The 26,195-nt window shown below is 40.3% G+C and overlaps 1 protein-coding gene across 3 annotated transcripts in view; it reads right to left on the reverse strand.

Moving 5' to 3' along the window:
• Nucleotides 1-26,195, reverse strand: part of AGMO (alkylglycerol monooxygenase) — a 154,574-nt gene that overhangs the window by 47,540 nt on the left and 80,839 nt on the right. For 2 of the 3 annotated variants that reach the window (XM_087712754.1, XM_014076208.2), the window contains 2 exons: nucleotides 12,162-12,244; nucleotides 10,258-10,363 (listed from right to left, as the gene is read on the reverse strand). In XM_087712754.1, the coding sequence (XP_087568880.1) occupies nucleotides 10,258-10,363; nucleotides 12,162-12,244 (189 nt within the window). The remainder of the gene's footprint in view (nucleotides 1-10,257; nucleotides 10,364-12,161; nucleotides 12,245-26,195) is intronic. The other variant, XR_015696340.1, reaches the window with a different exon arrangement.

Consider the following 26,195-nt stretch of genomic DNA (forward strand, 5'->3'; position numbering starts at 1 on the left):
CTCTACCTGGATGGCTGAATTTCTTCATCAACATTTGGGGCCTTTCAAAAGTTAAATTCCAGCCTATTATTGGTATTGAAGAGGACTTGGGGAACCTGTCAAAGTTTAGGGAATACTTTAGTTTACTAAATATTTTTCACTTTAAAAAACACACCTTCAAATGGTTCATTTATCTATGAGAAGCTTTTTTAAAAATTCTGCTGATGAACAAGTAATCAATAGGGTAGTGGCCCAAACTTCAAAAAACTTTATGACCAAATTACTGAACACTCTAAATTTTAAGTTACATGTGAATATGTCTATTCATATAGCATCACATTCTCTAACAAGTGTAACTATGGTTAATTAGAATCTTAATCATAAAACATCTAGCATTTTAGAAATAGTGGTAGCTCCCTTTTAGATTATGACTTGGTACAGGAACAGTAATTCAGGAATTTAGATCAGGCATAAAGTTAAACTTTTAAAGATTTATTCATTCCTGATTCCTGAAATTAGACCCTCCTGCCAGAATAGCCAAGGGAAGAGTTTAGATAAGTCTACCACTTTATAATAAACCTTAATTCAAAAATGTTCTGATAGAGTATTTTAGCCTTAAGGTTCATTACATGTTTGGTCATATTGTAAGTTCTGCTTCACAAAAGTAGCTCTTATTCTGCTTTTGCATTGGTGTTTTCCAATTTTTTGCTACTATGAATAGTTTTATTTTGTAAATAAATGTTGATTGAAAATAATCTGTAAATAATTACTAGCAAGTTATGAATAACTTCAATCCTTCCATTTGTTAAAAGGCATATCTTTCATAATGGCAAAAACAGTTTTGCTTAAATAGACCAATGGCTCCATTTATCTATTAATACAGTTCTGAAAACAGATAGCCAAATGGTCTTTTCTTCCTAATAAAACTGCAAAAATGCCAACATGCCATTTGAGACCAGTCTATTTGGTGTGGGTTTCTAGTGACGCTCTTCAACTAATGTGGATACTTTATTTTTTCTAATGTTCAAGCCAAGAATGTCTTTCTACAATGTCTTTCTACATCTTTAAGATAGAAATTAACTAAAACTATTGAAGTCAGTTTAATGTTACAAAGATAACATGTATGATTAAGCTTTAAGTTTTAAAATCTAATTATGTTAAATTAGATATTGTGGCCTAGTTTATATACATAAACCAAAAAGACTCTAATGGTCTTCATTAACTATTTTTTTTTAAAAAGTGTGTGAAGAATGAAGGGTCCTTAGTATGCTCTGAGCTTGGTTCTCTTACAGATGTTTCATTACCCAAACTAGATAACATCATCAGTGCTAACAAAGACTTCCTGATGATTTTACCTAGTTTGGTAATGAAACATCTGCAAGAAAGTGACCAAGCTCAAAGAGCACCAAGGACTCTTCATTTCAACCCTAAGCAGGGGTAGGTTCCTGCCAAGTTCTAACCTCTTCTATAGAAGAGGTTCCACAAATCTACAGTGCTGTTTAGAACTGGTTCCAGCTCCCTCCCCCTGTCCATCCCCACATCATCAAGATGAAGAGCGAGAGGAGGAATTCTGGGAATTGAAGTCCACAAGTCTTAAAGCTGCCTAGTTGAACACCCCTGGGGTTTTTTTGTAAAGGCTTAGGGGTGCAAGGATCTTGTAACTTGACAGCTTTAAAACTTGCACACTTCAATGCCAGAGTTCCTGAGCCAACATGACTGGAGGAGGAATTCTGGGAGTTGAAGTCCACAACTCTTAAAGCTGCCAAGTTTGAACACCCCTGGTTTTTTTTTCTAAAGGGTTATGGGTGCAAGGGTCTTGTAACTTGATAGCTTTAAGACTTGCTTGCTTCAAATGCCATAGTTTCTGGGCCAACATTTTGATTGCTAATCAAGAGTGTTGTTAAGTGAGTTTCACCACATTTTACAAGTTGGCCATGCCCACCCAGTCACATGACTGCCAAAACACTCCCACCTGGTCACATGGCTGGCAAGCCACTCCCACCCGGTCACATGGCCGGCAAGCCACTCCCACAAAGCAAGCCACACCTACAGAAGAGGTTCTAAAAAAATTTGAAACCCACCACTGACCCTAAGCCACCGGTATTCTCTTTTACTATGTAAAGAAGCATTTTATGCTTCAAGGGGCTACCTTCAACTCCAGAAGCAATGCACATGTCTTGATTTCACATTGTGGAGGTCATAGGTTCTTCTCTGATACTTTGCTTAAAATCATCAACACAGAATCAGTAAGCCTAAATCCACCACCATACTTCAAGACAGTGATTTGAAATTATGGGGGTCCTCCTGTATTCAGAAATCTACATAGTTGCAGCCATTCCTATATTACAAAACCTTGCTCACACCCTATACAAGATTCTATCTGGATTACAATAAAGTAGTACAAATGGGGCTGAAAAGTATTCAAAAGCTGTTGCAAACTGCAGCTGCCCATGCAAAGATAGGTGTTTCCCATTATACTTTGACCAGCCCACATTTTTGAGGGTTGCATAAGCTATCATTTGGCTTCTGAATATGATTCAAGTAGCTGGTTGTCAGTTCTAAAGACTTACATGGCTCCACACCTGTTCATCTTTGAAATCAACTTCCATGTTCACCTGCAAGTTAGTCTGATCAGATTAAATACAGTCAACTCCCTTCAGTTACTGTTTATAGGAGAATGAAATCCGGGAGGACCTAGAAAACATTTTTTAATGTTAATCCTCTGTAGATATGATATTCTTTTGTTCATTTGAAGAAAGTAGTAAGACCTGGCTTTTCCACCTAGTCCAGGAGGAAGGCATCTTTGAATGTTGGATGCATTGTCAGTTCCAGGATCTTGTAAGCTTTTTACGTTCTTTATCATGGTGTTGAGATTATTTTTTTATGTTTTATATTTGTTAGTCTCTTTTATTGTGTTTCTGATTGTTAGCCTTGGGAGTAAACAGCATACAAATACAGTAATTCTTTTTTAAATAAAATGAAATGTACTTGCAATATCATAGGACAAACTATAGTCCTTGTTTTCATATGAAATAATGTCCATGTATATCTATAAAAGATACAGATGAACACTTAATTTTTGACATATTTTATTTTTTAAATTAATAAGCAATGTGCATTTTTCAGATTCTAGCTATTTGAATTTTAATCTAATTTTAGAACCGTAAAATACCAAACAACCGAGGTGTATTCTTCATTATATACATTGAATTAAAATTATTACAAATATTATTGCTGATTGCTTATTATTTTTCCAGTGGATTATTTTAATTAGCCAGAGTATATAATTTTGGTAGGATATAAAAACAGCATTAAAATAAAAGCACATTTTCTGATTCTTACTGCTAATTTCTATTTCTCCTCTACTACTTAAGTCATATATATTCCAACTAACTAATGGTCTGGTTTGTGTAACAATTTGTATTTGAAGCACTGTGTCAAAAATACCTTACCAAAAATTAAATCATAAGAGAGCAGTCATACCTGGACAATTACAGCATGTGAACAGTTACACGTCCATAATGATATAATTACACTTGATGGCAGTAATAGCACATGATGGAAGCTATTAATAGTATATAAAACACCCACAAACTTCACAAATGATGAATCTCCCATGGAGAAATAACATGAGCAATAACAGGCGTTATTTATCTATTTCCATCCATGTTTGCAGAAACATGGATGGAAAGTTCAAATACAAGAAATAAATCTGTAATTCATTTAAGTTAGAGAACCTGTTACATTTCTCTTTTTTTTTTAGTATTTCATGGTTTTTTCGGTTTAACATGATTCTCAATTGTTCCAACATGCAGCAAAAATTTGAAATTATTTAAAATTAAACCATAAAAATAGTGTACAATAAAGTTGAATAAACAAAAACAAAATAATTGCAAGATAAAATAAATAATAAAATGCAAGATAAAAGAAAATATTTATATTTAAATAGAACTAAAACAATCCCTTCATAGCTGAGTGCTATTCTATTGTGTTTGGTTTTATACCTCAACTAACAGGATTTGAACCCTCTAATAACACTCAATTTTATCACAAGAAAAATGTTATGAATAATTCATATGTATACTCATATAATATATGTATACTCATATAATTCATATGTAAGCTTAAAACACTAGTTTAATTCTAAAAACATTTATAATTCTGAACTAAAAATATTGCATCTTAAAGACTTAATAAGCTCGTATTAAGATTCGCTCTCTCCAAATCAGTTCTCATCTGATATGGCATAGTAATTACAGGATTTTTCATCATTAATTTTTCAGTTGTAACAATTAATTTGCAAGCAACCTTATGTTGTTTTAGATTATACTGTATACAATTTGACAAAAAACAAGATAAACGACATTGCATGCTCCATCTTTGGAGGAATACCCAAAATTAACTAATTAATTAATTTAATTTTTATAGTCTCCATCTCAGTCAAGTGACTCTGGGCAGCTTACAATTCTAAAACTATAAAATTAAAGTTAATTAAAACTTTTTAACAATTAATTTAATTTAACAATTAAAAATAATTAAAACTTAAGTCCACATATTTATATGTTTACATAAATAAATAAGCAGCCAAGATAATTAATAAAGTAATAGTATGGCCAACAAAATGGGGCCTCATCACATTCACAAAGGAAAGTTTTTAAAGCCATTAGAACATAGGTGCCATTCTAATGTAAAAAAAAAAAAAGAAGAATATTCCACAAAGCAGGAACTACGGCACAGAAAACCCATCTTCTAGTCCCTACTAGTTGAAAGTGATTGTCTGGCAGGATCTGCAGCATGCACAGTTTACCAAATTGAATTGGACGAGTAGAGCTCTTGGAAAAAGATGGACCTTTAGGTAATCCAGTATAATAGTTACTATGATTATATAATTTCTTTAAAGCTTGCCACATCAAAAGCAAACATGGGAAATGGTCCTACATTCCATCTTTTCTATGAGTGCAAGTCAAAATGATGGAATGCTATGAGGCGAGCTCTTGTAGAAATATTTGGCAAACTTTCTACTCGACTTCTCTGATACACATAACTTATGGTAAATACATATAAATCAGGAAGATAATGGAATTATCCAAGAAACGTAATATATTTTGCTGCATTCAGCAAAGAATGAGACAATTCTTTTTATTTCCATATCCAAAACCTGATTAGATTAGCAGTTTATTTAACATTGCCACTGCAGCAAAATTCTACAATGGAGTCAATAGGCCAGGTTAGAAAATATAGGACTCATAGAGCAAAGAATTCCCTCTTCTTAAATGATGTTTACCTAACTCTCAATATCTGCTATCTGAGGCAGCATTCTGCCTAATGGTTTATCTGCAAAGCAACAGTGAAAATATAAATGTCTTGTGGCAGATTGAAATCTGAAAACACTTTAATATAGCAATAGCAGTAGACTTATATACCGCTTCATAGGCCTTTCAGGCCTCTCTAAGCGGTTTACAGAGAGTCAGCATATTGCCCCCAACAATCTGGGTCCTCATTTTACCCACCTCGGAAGGATGGAAGGCTGAGTCAACCCTGAGCCGGTGAGATTTGAACCGCTGACCTGCTGATCTAGCAGTAGCCTGCAGTGCTGCATTTAACCACTGCGCCACCTTGGCTCTTGATGCAATTAATCAAACCAGCTGCTTTACGCTATAGAATGCTATTTATGACATACAAAACTATTAAAACCTTTCTACAAAATGTTAGAAATTGATTGCTGTAATTCTTTACAACAATGATTATACTATGACATATATATTACAAGCATCATGGAATATTCAGTACTGAATATCTGTCTTGTGTTGTCTGAACTAAATTACACATTATCTTTAATATATAGCAGGGATTTAAACTCGCGATCCATGGGCTGGATGCATCACGTGCTGGCCACCTCCACCCCCAGCGAAAGTGGAGAAAGTCATGATACGTCATGTGATGATGACGTGATGATGTGAATTTGACACCCCTGGTATGTAGAATGCAACCACTATAAACTCTCATTTTATTTTCAGTTCTATTGAATTTTTTTAAATGATCAATAGATTTCTTACACTTTTCAATGAGGACTTGAATTTTCAAATACATCTGCTAAAATTGAGCCAACTATAATTTTTATTTTCTTGGATTATTGAATTGGGTTAAATTTACTAGACCTATGCAAGCCATACAATGAAATGCTTTGTTTAGTCTTGTGCATCTATTCCTCAAAGCTGCAAATTACTTAAAGCACCTCAAAGGATTTGTGCTATTGCTTCAGAGCCTGCCCAAGATTTCCTTATTCACAGAAGACATTCCAATTGCAATAGACACCAAAGCAAATCTCTGATGATTTGAGAAGCGACTCCAGTGGAGCACTCTGCTTGTTGAAATGATTTGCATAACCCAAGGGCAGACTTCTATTATACTGTTGTCATGACAGTACACTAATTATGGCAACATTTCTTAAACTATTTTACTTAGGCTGAAAACTTTCACAATCACATTGTTGGAATACCGGTAGTTATTTTTCCCCTCTCTTTTTCACGTCAGAAGTAAGGTGATTCAGAATTCCACTTAATTAACCCATATTTCAATCCTTCAGAGATTATACTACTTGCATCTTTAATGCTACTGTTTGATTTAAAGGTTTAAATTACAATTATTTGCTATATTTTTTTTAAAAAAATCTATTTTGAAATAATTATTGAATACAGATGATAATAATAATACTAATATAGAGAGATCCGGTTTTGTCTAATAGTTAAGGCAACAGGGCAGCAAGCCCCAGACAGTGAATTCACGTTCCACTCTAATCTATAAATTCTGTGTGTGTGTGTGTGTGTGTGTGTGTGTGTGTGTGTGTGTGTCTGTCTGTCTGTCTGTCTGTCTCTGTCTCTCTTTCTTTCTCTCTCCCAAAATCAACTTCCAGAGGTTGTTATTGCTGTACATACATACATATATATACACATACACACACATACACACACACATACATACACCTACATATATATACATACACACACACGCACGCCTTTCTAATATCTTTCTGAAGCTATTAAAACAAAACATGAGCTATAGAGATATGGCTGTGAAATCTGATTCTCTTTGCAGATTTTTTAAAACTTTCTGTTAACAATATCTTGATAAGCAGTGGATTCTGGTTTTAGGACATAGTTAAGGTGATATATCCTTTTTAGATTAAATATATAAAAATAATTTCAATACAATTGTAAAAGAATAGGATGTAAATCCTCTAGATGACAATTTATAATTAAAGTGGTTTCTATGAAGTTTTAGTTATTTAAATAAAACAGCTGAAATACTTTTAAATGCTCATTCTTGAACAAGGAAAAGGGTTAGTATCATATTGTTAACACTATCTAGGAAAAATTGCATCCCACATTGTACACAAATTATTGCCTTGAGTTGTCAAATACGAATGACATAAATAGTGCCAGATGTTTCTTTTATAGCAAGTACTATAGAAAATTTCATAATTTCCAGTTATATACAACTGCTAGATAGAGTCTCACAACCAAGATGTCCTAACAATAAATGTTTTGTTTACTTTTCTATGAAGAAACAGATGTTTAAGTCTCATCTTCAATGATAATACTTGACAGTTTCCAATCTGACTTGGTCCAGTCTCCCTCAAATATATACTTTCTGATTGTAATTAAGCCCAAGGAAAATCTGTCTCTTGATTTTACCGCCTGAAGCTGCAGCTGTTGGCTGACATTATCAAAGCCTCACAATTGCAAACTCACGTGCAAATCTCATCAAGAGTAGACATTTCTAATTAATTCCAGAAGTCTTTCTTTTGTTCGGTTCAGGAGACACATGAAAAATAATGATCAGCTTCCAAACAGTGGGTGTTGAGCTTCAGCATGGAGATTTTAAAAGCTCTAACTTGGCTGCCCCACCAGAACTGCAGAACAATTTTACGGTCAATTGGCCACAGCATTTGAAACTATACATCATCATCTCTAGTGGATGGTAATGAAGCCAACATAACTACAAATAGCATTGGTAATTACTCTGTCACAATGAGGTGGAAAGTAATATTTCCAAAGGACATCTTTACCACTTTTGCCATCATCTTATTGAAAAGATATATCATACTACCTGATGAGTCTAGATTTATTTGTTAGCGGGTATGGTATTAACAGTATGGCTTCTGTTTATTTAAACAATTGTGGTGTCAGGATAGCATTTACTATGTTGAGAGAAAGGGCAACTGTGGCATCTCATGTTCACTTAAAGAATACATCAGAGAGAAGATTTTCAAAAGTTTTGAACACTGGGGTTCAGGGGAGTTCTCCAAATAACCCAAAACAATTTGTGCAAATCAGTATTTTGGGAGAAGGGATCTGGAAGTCATAAGAAGGAACTGTTACAAGATGTCCATCTTTGGTTTCCAACAATATATGATACCAACCTTTAAGGCCCCAAAAGGCAACTGAAAACTTTCTTGGTTTCTCTTTGAAAACATTTCCCTTCTCATCAAAGAAGCTTCTTTGGGAATGAACTTTTGAAAAGCATCTTTGGAATAATGAGCTGGATGGTTGAGAACTCCACAGGCATTTAACCTTTAAGCCCTCATTTTCCCCTATCACTTTCTCTCTTTAGCTATCTATAATTGTCTTCAGCAGATATAATTCCTCCACAGATATCTCAAGTAACTTCTTTTCTAAATTCAGAAATATCAAGTTTGAAGGTTGCACTGGGTTTTTGCAATGCATCAAGGATTGCACTCCAAAACTTGATGAAACTATTTTTATTATTGATGGAATAATTGGATCAGCTTAAAATTTTATGAGCAAGAAGAGAACAATAGCCAGGAATTATCCACGGGGTAGATAACTTGTAGAGAGGGAGAAAAGGGCAAAAAAGTGAGGATTCAGAGGAGTAAATTGCTAAGCTAACTTTTTGTCTACTAATGAAAGCAGACAAAAAGGACTGGTAAAGATAAAAAGCAACAAAAACAAGTATAGCTATGGGAGTATTCAATAGGTAAAGTGCCTACAGGTACTCCTTGACATACAACTGTAATTAAGGTACAGTTTTGGTCGGACATCATAGAGTTGTAAAGTGAGTCACCACACGACTATCTGATTTTTTTTACATTTTTTGTTGCAGTTGTTAAGTGAATGCAGCAGTTGTGAAGCAAATGTGATAGTCATTAAACAAACCCATTGTTTGCTATGGGAAGGGAGTTGCCAGAAAATGAAAGTAAGCAGTAGTTTCCAGCACAAACATCATACATTGTGGTTACAATATCTCTCCACAGAACACTGCAAATGGATGTAAAATGAGTTGGTTGCTGAGCATCCTAAAAGGAGTCATGTGCAATGACAAAGTATGGAGGGTTGATCATTGGAATTTCGAATCTGAGATATATATCTTTTTTGGGGTCCATTAATGTTTTAAATGGTTGCTGAGAAACCATATCATAAGTCAAGGACTACCTGTATTGTCAGAAAGTAGCTTAGGAGACAGATCAGAGATGGGTTCCTACCGGTTTGGCCGAGTAGGTAGTAACTCGGCCGGACACCCCCCTGAACAGGTTCTATCTCCTGCATGTGTAGAAGTATTTTTTTTGCTACTGTGCATGCGTGCAGCACACGCATCAAGTGCATGCGCACATGAAGCATATCCCTGAACGAACTAACAGTTACAGAAGCCGGAACCTACTCCTAAAACAGATATATGGAAAGGGGGCATAAAATTATATTGCATTCTCTCAAGTTACCTGATGCCTCCAGCCATACTTCTCTATGTTTTCTATGTCTGTTATACAGTATTTTAAGCAGAGTCTTACAAACAGTACTATCTTTTCAAATTGTCAACATATTTTGAGTTCTTTGGAAAGAAAACAAAATGGAAAGAGTAAATAAATACAATGTAGAAGTTTTTATAGAAGCAAATGCACATGTGTATGCATAAATACTTGAACACTGCATATGAAACCAACAATTTTATGTACTGATTAGCTGAAATATTTAATATCTATATCAAAAATTGTGTTAATTTAAAATGTGTAAACATATTTACAAATTTTGGAAGTATGAATAAACAAATTATACAGATGATATTTTAAATAATTATTTTTACCAAGAGAGTAATTTGGTAGACATAAATTATATTTATGCATTTTCTACTTAAATGTCTGTTTCAGAATATCTATTCTTTTCAAAGCTTATAAAGTATTATAGAGTATTGTCACTTTTATTAAATAAATGTGATATATGGAAATCAATTTGGGTAATTCTATAATAAAACAACTTTTCTTACCTCATAGGTAGTTGATAAAAGCGCAGAATGTACTTCCAAATATCCAAACTTCTGCAGAGCAAGAAAAGCATAGCAACGTGCAGATTCCATGAAAGCCATTTCAGGTCTAAAATTGCAATTTTAAAATGACCAAAATTAATTGACTCTTTAATTGGTTACATGGTTTATTTTATAAACATAAATAACAGAGATTAACAAAGACCTATTCAACCTTTCTAAAAGTTGGAAAGACAGACCTTTCCCAGGTACCTTGGAAAATAGTTTGACTTCCTCTTCTTTATGGCAACCCCTGAGATATTAGAATACTGCTATCATATCTCCCCTAGTTCTTCTTTCTATTAAACTAGGCATACCCAGTTCTTGCAACCGTTCTTCATATGTTTTAGTCTCCAGTCCCCTAATCATCTTTGCTGCTCTTCTCTGTACTCTTTCTAGAATCTCCACATCTTTTCTACATCGTGGTGACCAAAACTAAATGCAGTATTATGATTTTTAATGATTTTAATGCTTCCAACATTATTTTAACAGGCTTCCAACATTAATGTGGATTTTTGAACTTTTCCTTTGATCCATAGTCCAAAGAGTGATATTCAGTAATGATATTCAACTTTATGCTTCAATATAATTTTCTTCTGAAAATGTCATTATTTCTTAAACATGTGCATAGAGAACCTATATGGTGAAATAATTAAGGTGTTGGACTATGAGAGAGAAGCCAGGTTTCAAATCTCTCTTGGGCAGGAAAGCCACCTGGGTGACCTTGAGCAAGTGACTTCTTTCAGTCCTGAATCACTATCAGGCTTTGCTATAAATAAGCTGGCTGAAACAATAAACTCTTTCTCACATCATGCAATAAGAACTTCAGCAAACACACTACAGAATTAGTGGATCCCGAAACCAAGCCAAATAAACCCCAAGGTGATGTGTACATATGGGTTTAAAGTATCAGACTTCTTTAAATTAATCCTGAAACTTTTGAATCCTTCTGTTAACCCAGGGTGAAAATCTTCTCAGCTTCTGATTATTCATCATGCTTGATCATTCAGATGAGCTATCAACCAAAATATCTCGAGGGCAGTTTGTTGCCTATTCTATATCAAAAGTTTGTTATTTTAAGAAAAAACATTCAACTTGGAGAAATCTGTTAAAAAAATAAAATAAAAAATCCTGGAACTGTGATTAAGAGGCAAAGCTTTAATAATATAAAATTTTCTGGGGTCAAGTTAACTTAAGTTCTTGCTGAACCTCTTCAAATTCTTGTTGCATCCCAGGGTTCCCCAGATAAAAATGGAAAAACCCCATCTGTAGTACTGCATTGTCTGATAGTCCTAGATTCATTGTCTCAAGGGCCTAGATCAGCGGTTCTCAATCTGTGGGTTGGGACCCCTTTGGGGGTCGAACGACCCTTTCACAGGGATCGCCTAAGACCATCGAAAAACACATATTTTCAAAAAAATACAGAAAACATAAAATACCACAATATGAGGAACTGTATTAAAGGGTCACAGCATTAGGAAGGTTGAGACCCGCTGGCCTAGATTCTTCAAGAAAACAAATAAGCCAGAAGCTGGACAGTTTGCATTTAACTTTTTAATTAAAATTTTCTAGTGGCAACAGGCATCACTAAGCACTTAGCACTAAGACATTTGTTTTGCTATTATATGAAAAAGTCCTTCAATATTTGACACCTAGATTAAAAAAAATCAGCATTTTAAGCATGCATTATTTTCACTTTCACTATTATTCAGAAGAGATATATAAAATGTTTCTCTTTTTTAAATCACAAAATATCACTTTGACATTTGTCCTCTGTGTGATTTTAGCACCAGAAGAAACTATTTTGGCAAACAAAATGCTTTTACTGTCTAACGAACGGATATAGAAATAAAGGCTCAATTGCCTACCTTTGGTCCATAAGGAAACCAATGGAGGTCAATGTCAGAACAATGTAGCCAACCCTCAAGAGAAGAGTTACCTGTGATAACGTCTGTTAAAACAACAAGCAGACAAATTATTCATTTAGGTTAGCTCTCCGGAGAGATATTGTGTTCTAAACTTCCCAGTGAGGTAGTCTGAACTTTCAGTCTCAATTATATGAGTTTGTTACTGTCTGCTTTTTGAGTAGTTTGATACTTTAAACTTTACAACTGCAAATCCACTGCAGATCCTCTATTCCTCCTTCATGTCTTTAGATTTCAAAGCTGAAGGTTACAAAAATTGGATATTTTCCTTCAAATAATTCTTTGCACAATATTACTTTTGCAAATAATTCTTTCACTCTTATTATGGTTTATTCTCCTGACATTATTTGAACCTTTAATGACCTGAAACAAAGTGGTAGACCTGTTTTCTAAATAAATATCATATCACATATCTGCCTCTTTTCTCCAGCCTTTCTCTTACTCGCATTAGATTTTTATATTTTCCAATCTGCATTCTCTGGAGAATATTAGCAACTGAAAAAAATTATCCTGTTAAAATGAGCGGTGGAAGTATGGAAAGAGAATAACTCAGTTTAATCTTATATGTATTTTTCTGCTTCATAGCTATTAAATTTATTAAATAATATTACTATTTGGAATCTGAGCTCTTCAATCAAGTGGAAAATTAAGTGTATTCAGTTCAATTCAGATACCTTGGTTATAATATACCAATGGGACATATGTGGTTGAAAGGATTTAAATCCATATTATATTATATATATATATTTATAAAATGATGTACTGTTGGCATATTATATCAGAAAAATAATATAGATGGTATATAGGTGCTTCAGACTATGTTGGAAAGGTGAACAACAGGAAGGATATTTTATCATGCTTGTTGGCTGAAAAATTTGGGACTCAAATATATACAGTAATTCTAAGGATTTTACAGATAATCCTCAACTTACTATCTGTCATTTTACAATCATTTGGAGTTAAAATGGCCTTGAATGGATGCTTTATGGCCATTGTAAAATGTGATTACATAACCATATTTCAGGCATTTCACAAACTTCTTTCCTTGATGACTTGTTTCAGCATTGTATGGTCGTGTAATTGTGAATTGTGATTTTTTTAAATAACTATCAAAAGAAAAAAATGCTTATTTAGAAGAATAAGGCATTCACTTAAAGACTACAGTGTTTTGTTTAATGACAAAACATTACTGCAAAAAATGACATGGTAACCTCAATTTATGACAGCAACAACTTATGACTGGAGTTTCGGTCCCAATTGTGTTCATAAGTTGGAAGACTTCCTATAAAAATTAATATTCAACTGAACTTTGGGACAACTGAATAAGTGGTTTGAAAAAAAATTCATGTCACACTCTTTTTATATATGATAATCACAGTGAGATTATTCTTTATACAGACAGACAGATTTGCCAATATCTACAAAGTGGAATTGTTGGTGAAAATAACAGAACTTGCTAAAATGGTTAAATTAGCTTGTTCGATTAGAAAAAAAGATAACATTTGTTCATTTATTAGTGATAAAGACATGCATTCTCAGGCTTTCCCCACAGAAGGCCGCCAAATTTTAAGTTTGTAGGGTTAAGGTTCTGGAGATTTTGTGATTGTTGGGTGAGTGTTTTCATGTTTATATATATAGATAGATAAAGTTGTGTGCATATTTAAAGCAATGGATCTGTTTTGTAGTTTAATAGAAGTTAAAACTTTAGGGATGATGGCTGCCTTTTGAATCTTCAGGGAAGCAAACCCACTCAAAAATGGCCTGGATCAGATGGCGTAATGAGTTGTCCATATCCAGAGAAAAAGTGTTTGTGCTGCTGATGAATTTAAGGCTGCTATTCAACAGCATCCTGGCTGATTGCTACTCTCTCAGCTGCCATGTCTTTTCAGAAATAATTTAATAGTTTTCAAATAATCAACACTTCCTTCATGACTCTTTCCTTTCTATAAACTATTCTATATAACCATCAATGTGAATTCCACCAGACTCTTTTGGACTACTTAGGCTATAGAGTTTCCAAGGCGGGAATAGAAATGGATCCAGCAAAGATACAGGCGGTAAGGGACTGGCACTCAGAAACAATTACAGAGCTTCTTGGAGTTTGTCAACTTCTACCGTCAGTTCATACCATCATTTGCCAAGGTGGCTTTACCCCCTTACCGACTTATTGAAAACAAGACACTTTGCCAGAAAGCCTTGTCAAAGTCAACCCTTACAGGGGGATCTGTTTGTTAAAAAGTGTTTGAAACATTGAAGGGATTGTTCGCACATGAAATTTCCAGCCAGGAAATTTATAGTGCAAGCAGATGAGAGCTGTCTTACTTCAACTAAATGAAAAATGATAACTGCAGTCATGTGCCTATACCTCATGCAAACTAAGTGACACAGAACAACGATGGGCTATATGGGAAAAGGAGGCTTTTGCGGTACGATGGGCGCTGCTTACATGGAGGTATTTACTCGAGGGGACTATGGTCCCTTCGAGGTATGGACTGACCACAAGAACCTGGAGGCTCTACAATCTCCCCAGAAGCTGTCGCCCAAGCAAGTACGATGGGTGCTATTCTTCTGTAGGTTTAACTTCCAACTGAAATATATTCCTGGTGGCCGAAATTTTATGGCAGATGCTTTGTCACAATTCAATAGTGATCGAGAGCAGACCTTCCAGCCTATGTTTCCTCAGTCGGCGAATATAACTTTAGCAGCCAGCAGTCAGGGCAGAAAGCCTCCAGTTGATATCACACAGTCTATTAGAGATGCACTTCCACTAGACCCTTGGTTCCAGGTGAATCAGCAGACTCTAACGAAAAGAGATGGTTTAGCCTGGAAAGGGCCAAAAATATATGTTCCAACAGAACAACGGATAGCAGTTTTACAGTGTTGTCATGATTCACGGGTAGCAGGACATTACCGATTCATGAAGGGTTTAGGGTTTTTAGGGTTTTATTAACATTTATAGGCCGGCCTTTTCCCTGAGGGGACTCAGGGCGGCTTACATAAAATCAAGGGAGGGATATACAAACAATAGCACAGACAAAACATAGAATAAAATAATGAGCAACATTCATTCATCATTCGGGTGGGGGCAATTATCTTTGTCCCCAGGCCTGACGGGCTAGACAGGTCTTAAGGGCTATGCGGAAGGCCTGGACGGTGGTGAGGGTACGAATCTCCACGGGGAGATCGTTCCAAAGTGTCGGAGCTACTACTGAGAAGGCTCTCCTCCTTGTAGTTGCCAGCCGGCACTGGCTGGCAGATGGAACTCGGAGGAGGCCTAGTCTATGAGATCTAATTTGTCGCAGGGAGGTAATTGGCAGGAGGCGGTCTCTCAAGTACACAGACCCACTACCATGGAGGGCTTTATGGGTGACAAGTAGCACCTTGAAGCGCACCCGGAGATCGACAGGTAGCCAGCGCAGCTCGCGGAGGATAGGTGTTATGTGGGTGAACCGAGGTGCACCCACGATCACTCGCGCGGCTGCGTTCTGGACTAGCTGAAGTCGCCGGATGCTCTTCAAGGGCAGCCCCATGTAGAGCACATTGCAGTATTCCAGCCTAGAGGTCACAAGGGCCCGAGTGACTGTTGTGAGAGCCTCCCGATTCAGGTAGGGTCGCAACTGGCGCACCAGGCGAACCTGGGCAAATGCCCCCCTGGTCACAGCCGTCAAATGATGGTCGAAAGTCAGCTGTGGGTCCAGGAGGACTCCCAAGTTGCGAACCCTCTCTGAGGGATATAGAATTTGACCCCCCAGCCTGAGCAATGGAGCACTGGTCGAATTATTGGGAGGAAAACACAACAGCCACTCGGTCTTCTCCGGGTTGAGTACAAGCTTGTTAGCCCTCATCCAGTCCATAACGGCCTCAAGACCCCGGTTCATCACGTCCACCACTTCATTGAGTTGGCACGGGGCGGACAGATACAACTGGGTATCGTCCGCATATTGATGGTATCTTATCCCGTGCCTTCGAATGATCTCACCCAGCGGTTTCATGTAGATGTTGAATAGTAGGGGGGATAAGACCGAACCCTGCGGCACCCCATATGTTAGGGGCCTAGGGGTCGATCTCTGCCCCCCCACTAACACCAACTGCGACCTGTCCGAGAGGTAGGAGGAGAACCACCGTAACACAGTGCCTCCCACTCCCACCTCCCGCAGTCGTCGCAGAAGGATACCATGGTCGATAGTATCAAAAGCCGCCGAGAGGTCGAGAAGAACTAGGATGGAGGGATGGCCTCCATCTCTGGCTCTCCAAAGATCATCGGTCAATGCGACCAAAGCGGTTTCTGTGCTGTAACCGGGTCTGAAGCCTGACTGGAAGGGGTCAAGATAACTTGCTTCCTCCAAGGACCGCTGAAGCTGGAAGGCCACCACCTTCTCAACAACCTTCCCAACAAAAGGGAGGTTGGAGACTGGACGGTAGTTGTTAAGGACAGCTGGATCCAAAGATGGCTTCTTCAGGAGGGGTCTCACCACCACAGCTTTTAGCGCGATGGGGAAGTTCCCCTCCCGAAGAGAGGCGGTAACAACCGCCTGGATCCAGCCTCGTGTCACCTCACTGCTGTTGACAACGGGTGAGGGACATGGGTCCAGTACACAGGTGGAGGCACTTACAGCCCTCATGGCCTTGTCCACATCCCCAGGGGCAACATCCTGAAACTCAACCCAGAGGTGGTCTACCTCATCCTCTTGTGCCTCGGCTGGAACTGCGGGGATGGAGTCCAAATCCGACCGAAACCGAGCAATTTTGTCCGCTAAGAATTGGGCATAGTCCTCGGCTCTACCCTGCAAGGGTTCCCCCGTATCCCTCCTATTTAGGAGGGAGCGGGTTATCCTAAACAGGGCGGCTGGGCGGGACTCAGCAGAGGCAACCAAGGTGGCAATGTGAGATCTTTTCGCTGCCCTAAGTGCCCTGATGTATTCCTTGGTGCTGGTTGTTACCATTGCTCGGTTCGATTCGGACTTATTGGACCTCCATAGGTGCTCTAGGCGTCTCCTCCGGTGCTTCATCTCCCGGAGCTCCTCGGTAAACCAAGGGGGTCTCCGGGATCCGCCGCCTCGGAGGGGCCGTAGTGGCGCAATCCGGTCAAGGGTCTCCGATGCTGCCGAGTGCCAGGCAGCAACCAGAGTCTCTACCGGACTGTGGGCGAAGGTATCAGGAATGACCCCAAGCTCCGTCTGGAACCTTAACGGTTCCATAAGTCGCCTGGGGCGGAACCACCTGGTCGGTTCCTCCTCCCTACAGTGGGGGTTTGGTCTCCGGAAGTCGAGCCTCAGTAGGCAGTGGTCTGACCACGACAGGGGTATGATCTCGTTACCCCTCAGACCAAGATCACAAGTCCACTGCTCCGAGAGGAATACGAGGTCGAGCATGTGACCTGCTGAGTGGGTTGGGCCCCGGATTACCTGGGTCAAGCCCATGGCCGTCATGGAAGCCATGAACTCCTGTGCCCCATCAGAGTGTTCACCGAGCGACGGCAAATTGAAGTCCCCCAAGACCATCAGCCTAGGGAACTCAATTGCCAGCTCGGCTACCGACTCGAGGAGCGAGGGGAGGGCTGCTGCAACGCTGTTGGGAGGCAGGTACGTTAGCAGCAGACCCACTTGACCCTTGAGGTCCAACTTTACCAGCAGAGACTCACACCCGACAAGCTCCGGAGCAGGGATCCTACGAGGTGCTAACGACTCCCGGATAACAATGGCCACACCCCCACCCCTTCCCTGGGCTCTCGGCTGGTGCAGCACCTGAAATCCTTCTGGGCACATCTCTACGAGGGGGACTCCTCCCTCCAGGCCCAGCCAGGTTTCAGTAATACATGCCAGGTCTGCCCTCTCGTCTAAAATTAAGTCCCGGACGAGAGGAGCTTTGTGAACCACAGACCTGGCATTTAGCGACAGCAGCCTGAGCCCAGGGTCCTGATTACTTGCGCCATCTGGCCTCGGAGTGGGACTCATAGGGCCGGAAGGAGGGATCTCTGTAACGTAGCGAACCCTCCTTCCCCGGTAATGGCCTGCCCTAAAGTCCCCGCCATATCTGCCCCTCCCTGTTACGACCGTAATGCTCCGACCCTCTCCCGTGTCTCTGGTCCCCTCTACCACCCCCGTGCCCCCCGCATCCCCCGGCAGGTCCTCCGAATCATACATACTCATGTACTCACCCAGGCAATCCCCACGTAGCAGTTAAAACACAAAAAATTACAACAATAATAATGGTAAAAAGTGGGACATTCATTCATCCCATACATATACCATGCATATCCCGTACAAAGAAAGGAAGAAAGATGAAAGAAAAGGAAGAAAAGGAGATAAATTGCGCAGTTGATTAAAAGTGCAAGATCAGATAACATAACTGGCTCTCAGCGTTCAAGGTGGTTGAAGTAGCTGGAGACCAGTTGCAGTTCAGATAAAATATATGGGGGAGTGTCTTATATCCCCCTCTTCTTCTGTAAGTTTGAAAAGGTCCAACCAGGCCGGAACAGTCCAAGATGGCAAAGGGTTTTCCTGTGCAGGCACTGTCCAGGGCGATGCCCCAAGGGTAGCAACAGAAAGTAATAATAGTGGCAATTATCAAAGCCAGGTGGAAATGTGCCAGCAAGCCTAGGAATCCAAAGGCCGTGGCAGGGAGAGGCCGGATGCCACAATAAGGAGTAGTCCAGTGCCAAGCAGAAAACACAGGGGGAAGCTTCACAACAGTGGGGACAGGCAGAAATGGAGTCGCCTCTGTGAGGCCATCTGACCAAACAGGAGCGGAGGAGGGGGGGGCAGAAGCAGGGCGAAAACGAGGCCGAACGAGGAGGAGAGCCATCCGGAGGGACTGCCGCGGCACCAGGCAAAGCCAGCTGCCCAGCTTTCTCAGTCCCAACAGTAGTTCTGTCCGTCCACTCTCCCTCTGAAGCAACAATAGCCCAGCAAAGCCCTCAGAAGACACAGCCAGCACACTCACCCTCCGCAATATTCTTATTAGACCGCTCTCTCTCCGGGTCAATGGCGGCCGAGCAGAGCCCCCAGGAAGCACAGCCAACAGTCCCAATGATTCCTCCGTCCGTCCGCTTACACTCCGGGGCGATGGCAAACAAACAAAGTCCCCAGGAGGTGCAGCCAGCAGCACGAGGACACCGAAGCCTTTAGAAAACGCCGAAGGACGCCGCCGCCAGAGGAAAACGCCGAAGCACGCTACCGCCGCTCCCAGCGTGGCATCGCCTCCCCCATCGCCGAGCAGCACAGGCAGCACACAAACCTCCGGTGTTTGAACGAGCCAGGGCCGCCCAAAAACGGCGGCCCCTGCACAGGTCTGGCTCCCTCGGATCCCCCAGATTCCGGACATCCCTGAGGACCTCTTCGCAGAAGGTTCAAGTTGATATATTGAGGTTTCCAGCGTTTTTTCCGTCTAAGTTAGAACGGAGAAGAACGCCTAGCAGCCATCTCTGATCTCGCACATGCGCATGAAAACATGCATTTGATGAATCAGCCAAAGATGAAGTGGGATATTGAGGAATATGTTTGGGGTTGTAAAGTTTGTGCAACTATGAAAAGCCGGCTAGGAAAGCCACCTGGCTTGTTACAACAAGTAGCACAGCCCACTTGGCCCTGGGAAGACATAGCAATGGATTTCATTGTGGAGCTGCCAGAGAGTAGGGGGAATACCATTATCTGGACAGTAGTTGATTTGTTGTCAAAACAGGCTCATTTCATTACCTGTCCAGGGCTTCCTTCAGCTAAAAAATTGTCCAAACTACTCCTAGTTCATATTTACCATTTGCATGGTGTACCTAAATGTATAATTTCAGATCGTGGGGAACAGTTTACTGCTCAATTTTGGCGCAGTTTCCTGAAGAGGATGGGGTCTTCTCAGGGTTTGAATTCTGTGTTCCATCTGGCTACCAATGGCAAGCAGAGAGAACTAATGCTTCAGTGGAATGGTATCTCCATTGTTATGTGCATTACCAGCAAACTGACTGGGCGTGTCTACTGCCATTTGCTGAAGTTGCATATAACAATGCAGTACATAGTAGTACTGGGTATATCCCCTACCGTATTGTGAATGGGTTTGATTTCATGGCCACTGCTGATCACAGAACTATAAAGGAATGGATAGAATACATGTATCCAGTGTGGAAAAATGTCCGAACGTTTCGGGTTGGGGATAAGATATTTTTATCTACCAAGTATATATGCCTTAAAGTGCCCTGTCATAAGCTGGGTCCCAAGTTCATAGGTCCATTCCCAATCATCAGAGTAATTAATCCAGTCACGGCAGAATTAAAGATAACTCCCATGTTGGGGAAAACCCACCCGGTGTTTCACAGCAGTTTACTCAAACTGGTGACCACCACGTAATCTTCCAACACCACCGTCTCCGGGGCAGGTTGATGGTGAACACCATTATGAAATTGAACAGATAGTAGATTCCCATCGTCGTCATGGTACTTTACAGTATTTAATAGTTTGGAAGGGTTTGGTTTACAGACGTATCATGGGTGAGGTCATCTGAGGTGTGTGCACCATGCCTTATCACCCGGTTCCATTGTCGATACCCAGATAAACCTATAGAGGATACTGCTAATAGCGCTTTTTGTATTCCAGAATCCTCTCCACTGGTAGGGGACGGAATGTCACCCCTCAGGCTGTCATCCAGGGAGAACCTGTACATCACCATGCCCGCTCAGTCATGTTACACGCCACTAACGCTGCCACGTTGATGTTGCTCTCTGATGTTAAGCCTGTAGCTACATGTGGCTCTTCTACTTGGGTGTAACTGTCTACTCTGATGAAACTCTTCTACTCAGGTGCAACTGCCTACTCTGATGTAACACTTTTGCTCAGATGCGGCTAACCAGGAAAGAGGGTATGGTACACTGAGTGGGAGTGTGGCTGAAGGTGTGGATCATGGTGGTTGGTGATGGTGGGTGGGTGTCATCTGGGTGGAGTTGTGGGTGGAGCTGGGTGGGGTAATGGTATGTATGTATGTATGTATGTGTGTGTGTGTGTATATATATATGAAGTCTCATTCGTCATCTTCAGGCTTCTTCAGGCTTGGTGCTTCCAGGAGCAATGTGAGATCTTGGCTGTTTCTTCCTTTTAACTGCCAGTGGGGGTTTGAACTGATTGGGTGGGAGCTTGGCTGTGTCCTGATTGGGTGGGGGTATGCCCTGATTGGGTGGAGGTGTGTTCTGATTGTTTGGGGGTTTGTGTTTCATGTAAGGATAGGAGGGGTTTAAAGAGACTAATTGTGCATTTGCAGTCTGGCTTCACACCTCAACAGCCTACACCCCAAAATACAGTTCACCATGGAAACAGAAGTAAACAACCAACTTCCCTTCCTGGATGTCTTAGTCTACAGGAAATCTAATGGCTCCCTAGGACACACCATCTACCAGAAGAAAACACACACTAACCGCTATCTGCACACACTCTCACACCACCACCCAGCCCAGATCAACTCCGTAGCCAAGACACTCATCTCTAGAACAAAACGCCTAGCTGATGAACAACACCTAAAAACCGAACTACACACTCTCACTAACGTACTGACATCCAATGGATTCCAAAGAAATAAGATCACCAACCTAATCCAAAAAGAACCCCCCACTAAAATCCAGGACAGAGAACAAGAAAACGGAAAAGCCCTCCTCCCATACATAAAAGGCACCACAGACAGAATCAGCAAAATTCTCCACAAACATAACATCAAGACAGCATTCTGCACAAACTGAAAAATATCCACCATCCTAAGAAACCCCAAAGACAAAATTGAGTTAGAAAATCAAGGAGTATATGAAATCCCATGCTCCACCTGCCCCACCACATACATCGGACAAACCAACAGAAAAATAAGTGCACGCATTGAAGAACACAAAAACACAATCAGAAAAGAGGAACCAACTTCTTCCCTGGTCCAACACCTTAAAGCCACAAGACATAAAATTGATTTTAATAAGACTAGAACTATCGCCAAGGCTGAACATTTCAACAACCGAATAATCAGAGAAGCCATTGAAATAGAAAAACGCCCACACAGCATTAATAGGCGGGATGATACCTCCCACCTGCCAGCCATTTGGAAGCCTGCCCTTATTGATAAACGAGTCCCGGACATGATGAATGACACCAGGCCCACACTCACAAGAGCCATACAGAATATCACCACCAAACATCCACAAAGAAAACAGACAAAAACACACACTGATGAGGCACGACCGAGGACCAGAAGCCAGACTGCAAATGCACAATTAGTCTCTTTAAACCCCTCCTATCCTTACATGAAACACAAATCCCCAAACAATCAGAACACACCTCCACCCAATCAGGACACACCCCCACCCAATCAGGACACAGCCAAGCTCCCACCCAATCAGTTCAAACCCCCACTGGCAGTTAAAAGGAAGAAACAGCCGAGATCTCACATTGCTCCTGGAAGCACCAAGCCTGAAGAAGCCTGAAGATGACGAATGAGATTTCGTCGAAACGTCGCTAAGACATCTCCAATTTTACACGGGAGAAAACCCGAATAACTAGAGACCTATGTATGTATGTATGTATGTATGTATGTAGGTAGGTAGGTAGGTAGGTAGGTAGGTAGGTAGGTAGGTAGGTAGGTAGGTAGTATTTGTGCTGATAAATAAATAAAGGGAGACTAGTATAGATCTATTTCAAGCTATTTAGCTCTCATCAGCTAGCCATACCCTTACTGGGATTCGAACCTGGGCTGTATTACATATTAGGCAGATGTGTTAACCACTAAGCGACAGGCTCTCCTCCATTATCAGCTGAGCCAGGGAGAAAGGTATATATTTAAAGTCACAACCCCGGTATGCCCAAATATGGGAGGAAGTTCATACCTTTCTCCCTGGCTCAGCTGATAACGGAGGAGAGCCAGGGAGAAATATATATGGGTGATGGTGTTAACTTGGTTAGAAATGACTTGGATTTGATTACCTTTGTATCATTGTCATTTAGTGCTGGTTATCATGTAGCTTCTTAGATAGGGATAAACGTTTTTCACCAAATAAACTGAATCTCTGTTTGTATGCAATGTGAACGCCGGAACGTGACAAGGGTAGGATAGTTGGGTTTCTGTGGGGCAAACCTGAAGGAGAGAAGTGGATAGGAGAGGCTTCTGTCGGACAAGCCTGAGGGTGACAAGATGATAGTATAGGTTAGGTTTCTGTGGGGCAATCCTGAGGGAGAGAAGGGGATATGATAGGTGGGGCTTCTCTGGTGTAAACCTGAGGGAGAGAAGTGGGTAGGAGATTCTTCTGTGGGACAAGTCTGAGGGAGACAAGGTGATAGTATAGGTGGGGCTTCTTTGGGGAAAACATGAGGGAGAGAAGGGGATGAGATAGGTGGGCCTTCTGTGGGACAAACCTGAGGCAGAGAAGTGGGTAGGAGAGGCTTCTGTGGGACAAGTCTGAGGGAGAGAAGAGGATATAATAGGTGGGGTTTCGGTGGGGCAAACCCAAGGAAGAGAAGGGGATATGATAGGTGGGTCTTCTGTGGGGCAAGCCTAAGGGAGAGAAATAGATAGGAGAGGTTTCTATGGGGCAAGCCTGAGGGAGACAAGGTGATACGATAGGTGGGCCTTCTCTGGTGCAAACTTGAGGGAGAGAAGAAGGTAAGAGAGGCTTCTATGGGACAAGTCTGAGGGAGAGAAGAGGCTATGATAGGTGGGATTTCTGTGGGGCAAACCTGAGGGAAATAAGAGATAGGATGGGGGAGGATTCTGTGGGGCCAGACTGAGGGAGATAAGGGGATAGGATAGGAAAGGATTTTGTGGGACAAACTTGAGAAGAGAAGGAGATATGATAGGAAGGGCATCTGTGGGCAAACCGGAGGGTGAGAAGGTTATAAGGTAGGTGGAGCTTCTGTGGGGCAAACCTGCAGGAGACACGGGATAGGATAGGGGAGGATTCTGTGGGGCAAGGCTGAAGGAGAGAAGGGGAAAGGAGTGGTCGATGGTAACTACTCATTTATTTTCAAGCTGTAGGTGTTGATTTATCAAGCCTAATCACATAATTTCCTAGAGGGGCACAGGTATTCAGCTAGTCAGTTTATAAGCCAACACAAATTTCTCATTTGTGCCAACATTTTAACCACAGAGCCACTTTCATACTGATAAAAGTGATGTTGAAAGGCAGTTCATTGAAGCAATTATCCTCAGCACAATATAGTTACTAGCACATTTTATATAATTAAATATACACTGATTTACGCTAAACTATTTTCCCTTATAGAAAAACAGAATTTTTAATTGGGAAACTGCTTACAATGCAGGGAGCACAATGGTTTTAGTACTGCTCAATAAAATTGCAGAAGGAAATGAACTACCAGTATCTGGCAAACTAATACAACACTCCCACTTGGAAAGGCTACATCACTGTTCAAAGTACAAGCTAATCTGGTATTCTATACCATGAACATTTTTAAATGTTTAATATGGTTTGATACTCAATACTTAGCCAAACCACTGTGGTTTTATCAAGAACTGTGAAACTGATGTAATAGATGTTACCTGCTTACTGAGAAAAACAAGAAGGGAAAAATATTCCTATACAACAACATATATTTACTGACCTAAGAAAAGTATGTGACCTCATGCATTTCCCAGAATATCAATTAGATTTACCTAGTTCCTGAATCTGCATGCTACAACTGTTGTACTGCAATGTTACCAGCTGTAACATTCAACAAGTGGTGAAACAATAAAAGAAAATATTTGTAGGTCAGGCTTTAAATGAGGGGATCATTGGTGCTCTTCAAACTTGATTTTTTTTTGCAGACATTTCATTACCCAAACTAGGTAACATTACCAGTGCTAGCACTCATTATCACTGCCGCTGATAATACCTAGCTTTGATAATGAAACATCTACAAGAAAACTACGAAGTTCAGAAACACCAGCAATCTCTAAGTGCTGAAACATTGTTTCTAGCAATACTGGTGTCCACAAGGGATCCATATTCTGACCATTGCCTTCATTCCTGTATAGACTTTATGACTAGAATTTCCAATCACAACATCCTTTGATTCAGTGGTGGGATTCAAAAGTTTTTACTACTGGTTCTGTAGGTGTGGCTTGATGAGCATGACTTGGTGGGCATAGCAGGGGAAGGATACTGTAAAATCTCTATTCACACCCCACTCCAGAGGAAGGTTACTGAAAATCCCCATTTCCTCCTGATCAGCTGGGACTCGGGAGGCAGAGACTAGATGGGGATGGGGCCAGTCAGAGGTGTTTCTCCAAACTACTCAAAATTTCTGCTACCGGTTCGCCAGAACTAGTCAAAACCTGCTGAATACCACGTGTACTTTAATTGTTATATTCCTGATGCTGTTATTATCAGCAGCAAAACATGAAACAGCCTCTAATTTGTACTATATAACAGGAGTTGATATGCATCTTCATGACTGAACTGAAGGTCAACATTAAGAAAACAAAATATCTTGAATACAGTGTCCAGGCCAATGGTATAGTCACGATAGATAGATCCAAATTCAATAGCGTTAGCCAGTGTGAACATCTGAGTTCATATATGACTTCAGACTGTAACATGCCACTGGATGACTAAAGAGAAATTAACACTGTCTGTTACTGATGTTCGATGAAATCAGACAATTTTTCTATATCTGAAACTTAAAATTTACAAATACTCATCAGAAAAGTGGTAATATAAGTTATGGAATGTTGACTAGCAACAAAGAAACACACTCTCAAAAATATGGAGGTGAGATTGCTAAATGGTTGTGATTAGACAGAGTGATAAATGAACACATATAAAAATATTGGTGTTGCTTCCATTTCTGAGAAAATATGAGAAGTACACTTGCAGGTATGGCCATGTACTATGCAACATCAACAACTCTGCAGCAAGAATAATTCTAGAATTAAACACAAATCATTGGTCAAAATCACAACAAAAATTGTAAAACAGCGGGAGACAGGAGCTGACGTCGCAACGTACAATGTGCGTGCGATCTCGGA

This window comes from Thamnophis sirtalis, unplaced genomic scaffold, assembly GCF_051295495.1.
Source record: "Thamnophis sirtalis isolate CommonGarterSnake01/CBP01778 unplaced genomic scaffold, rThaSir2_p1.2 scaffold_4, whole genome shotgun sequence".
Taxonomy (NCBI): Eukaryota; Metazoa; Chordata; class Lepidosauria; order Squamata; family Natricidae; genus Thamnophis; species Thamnophis sirtalis.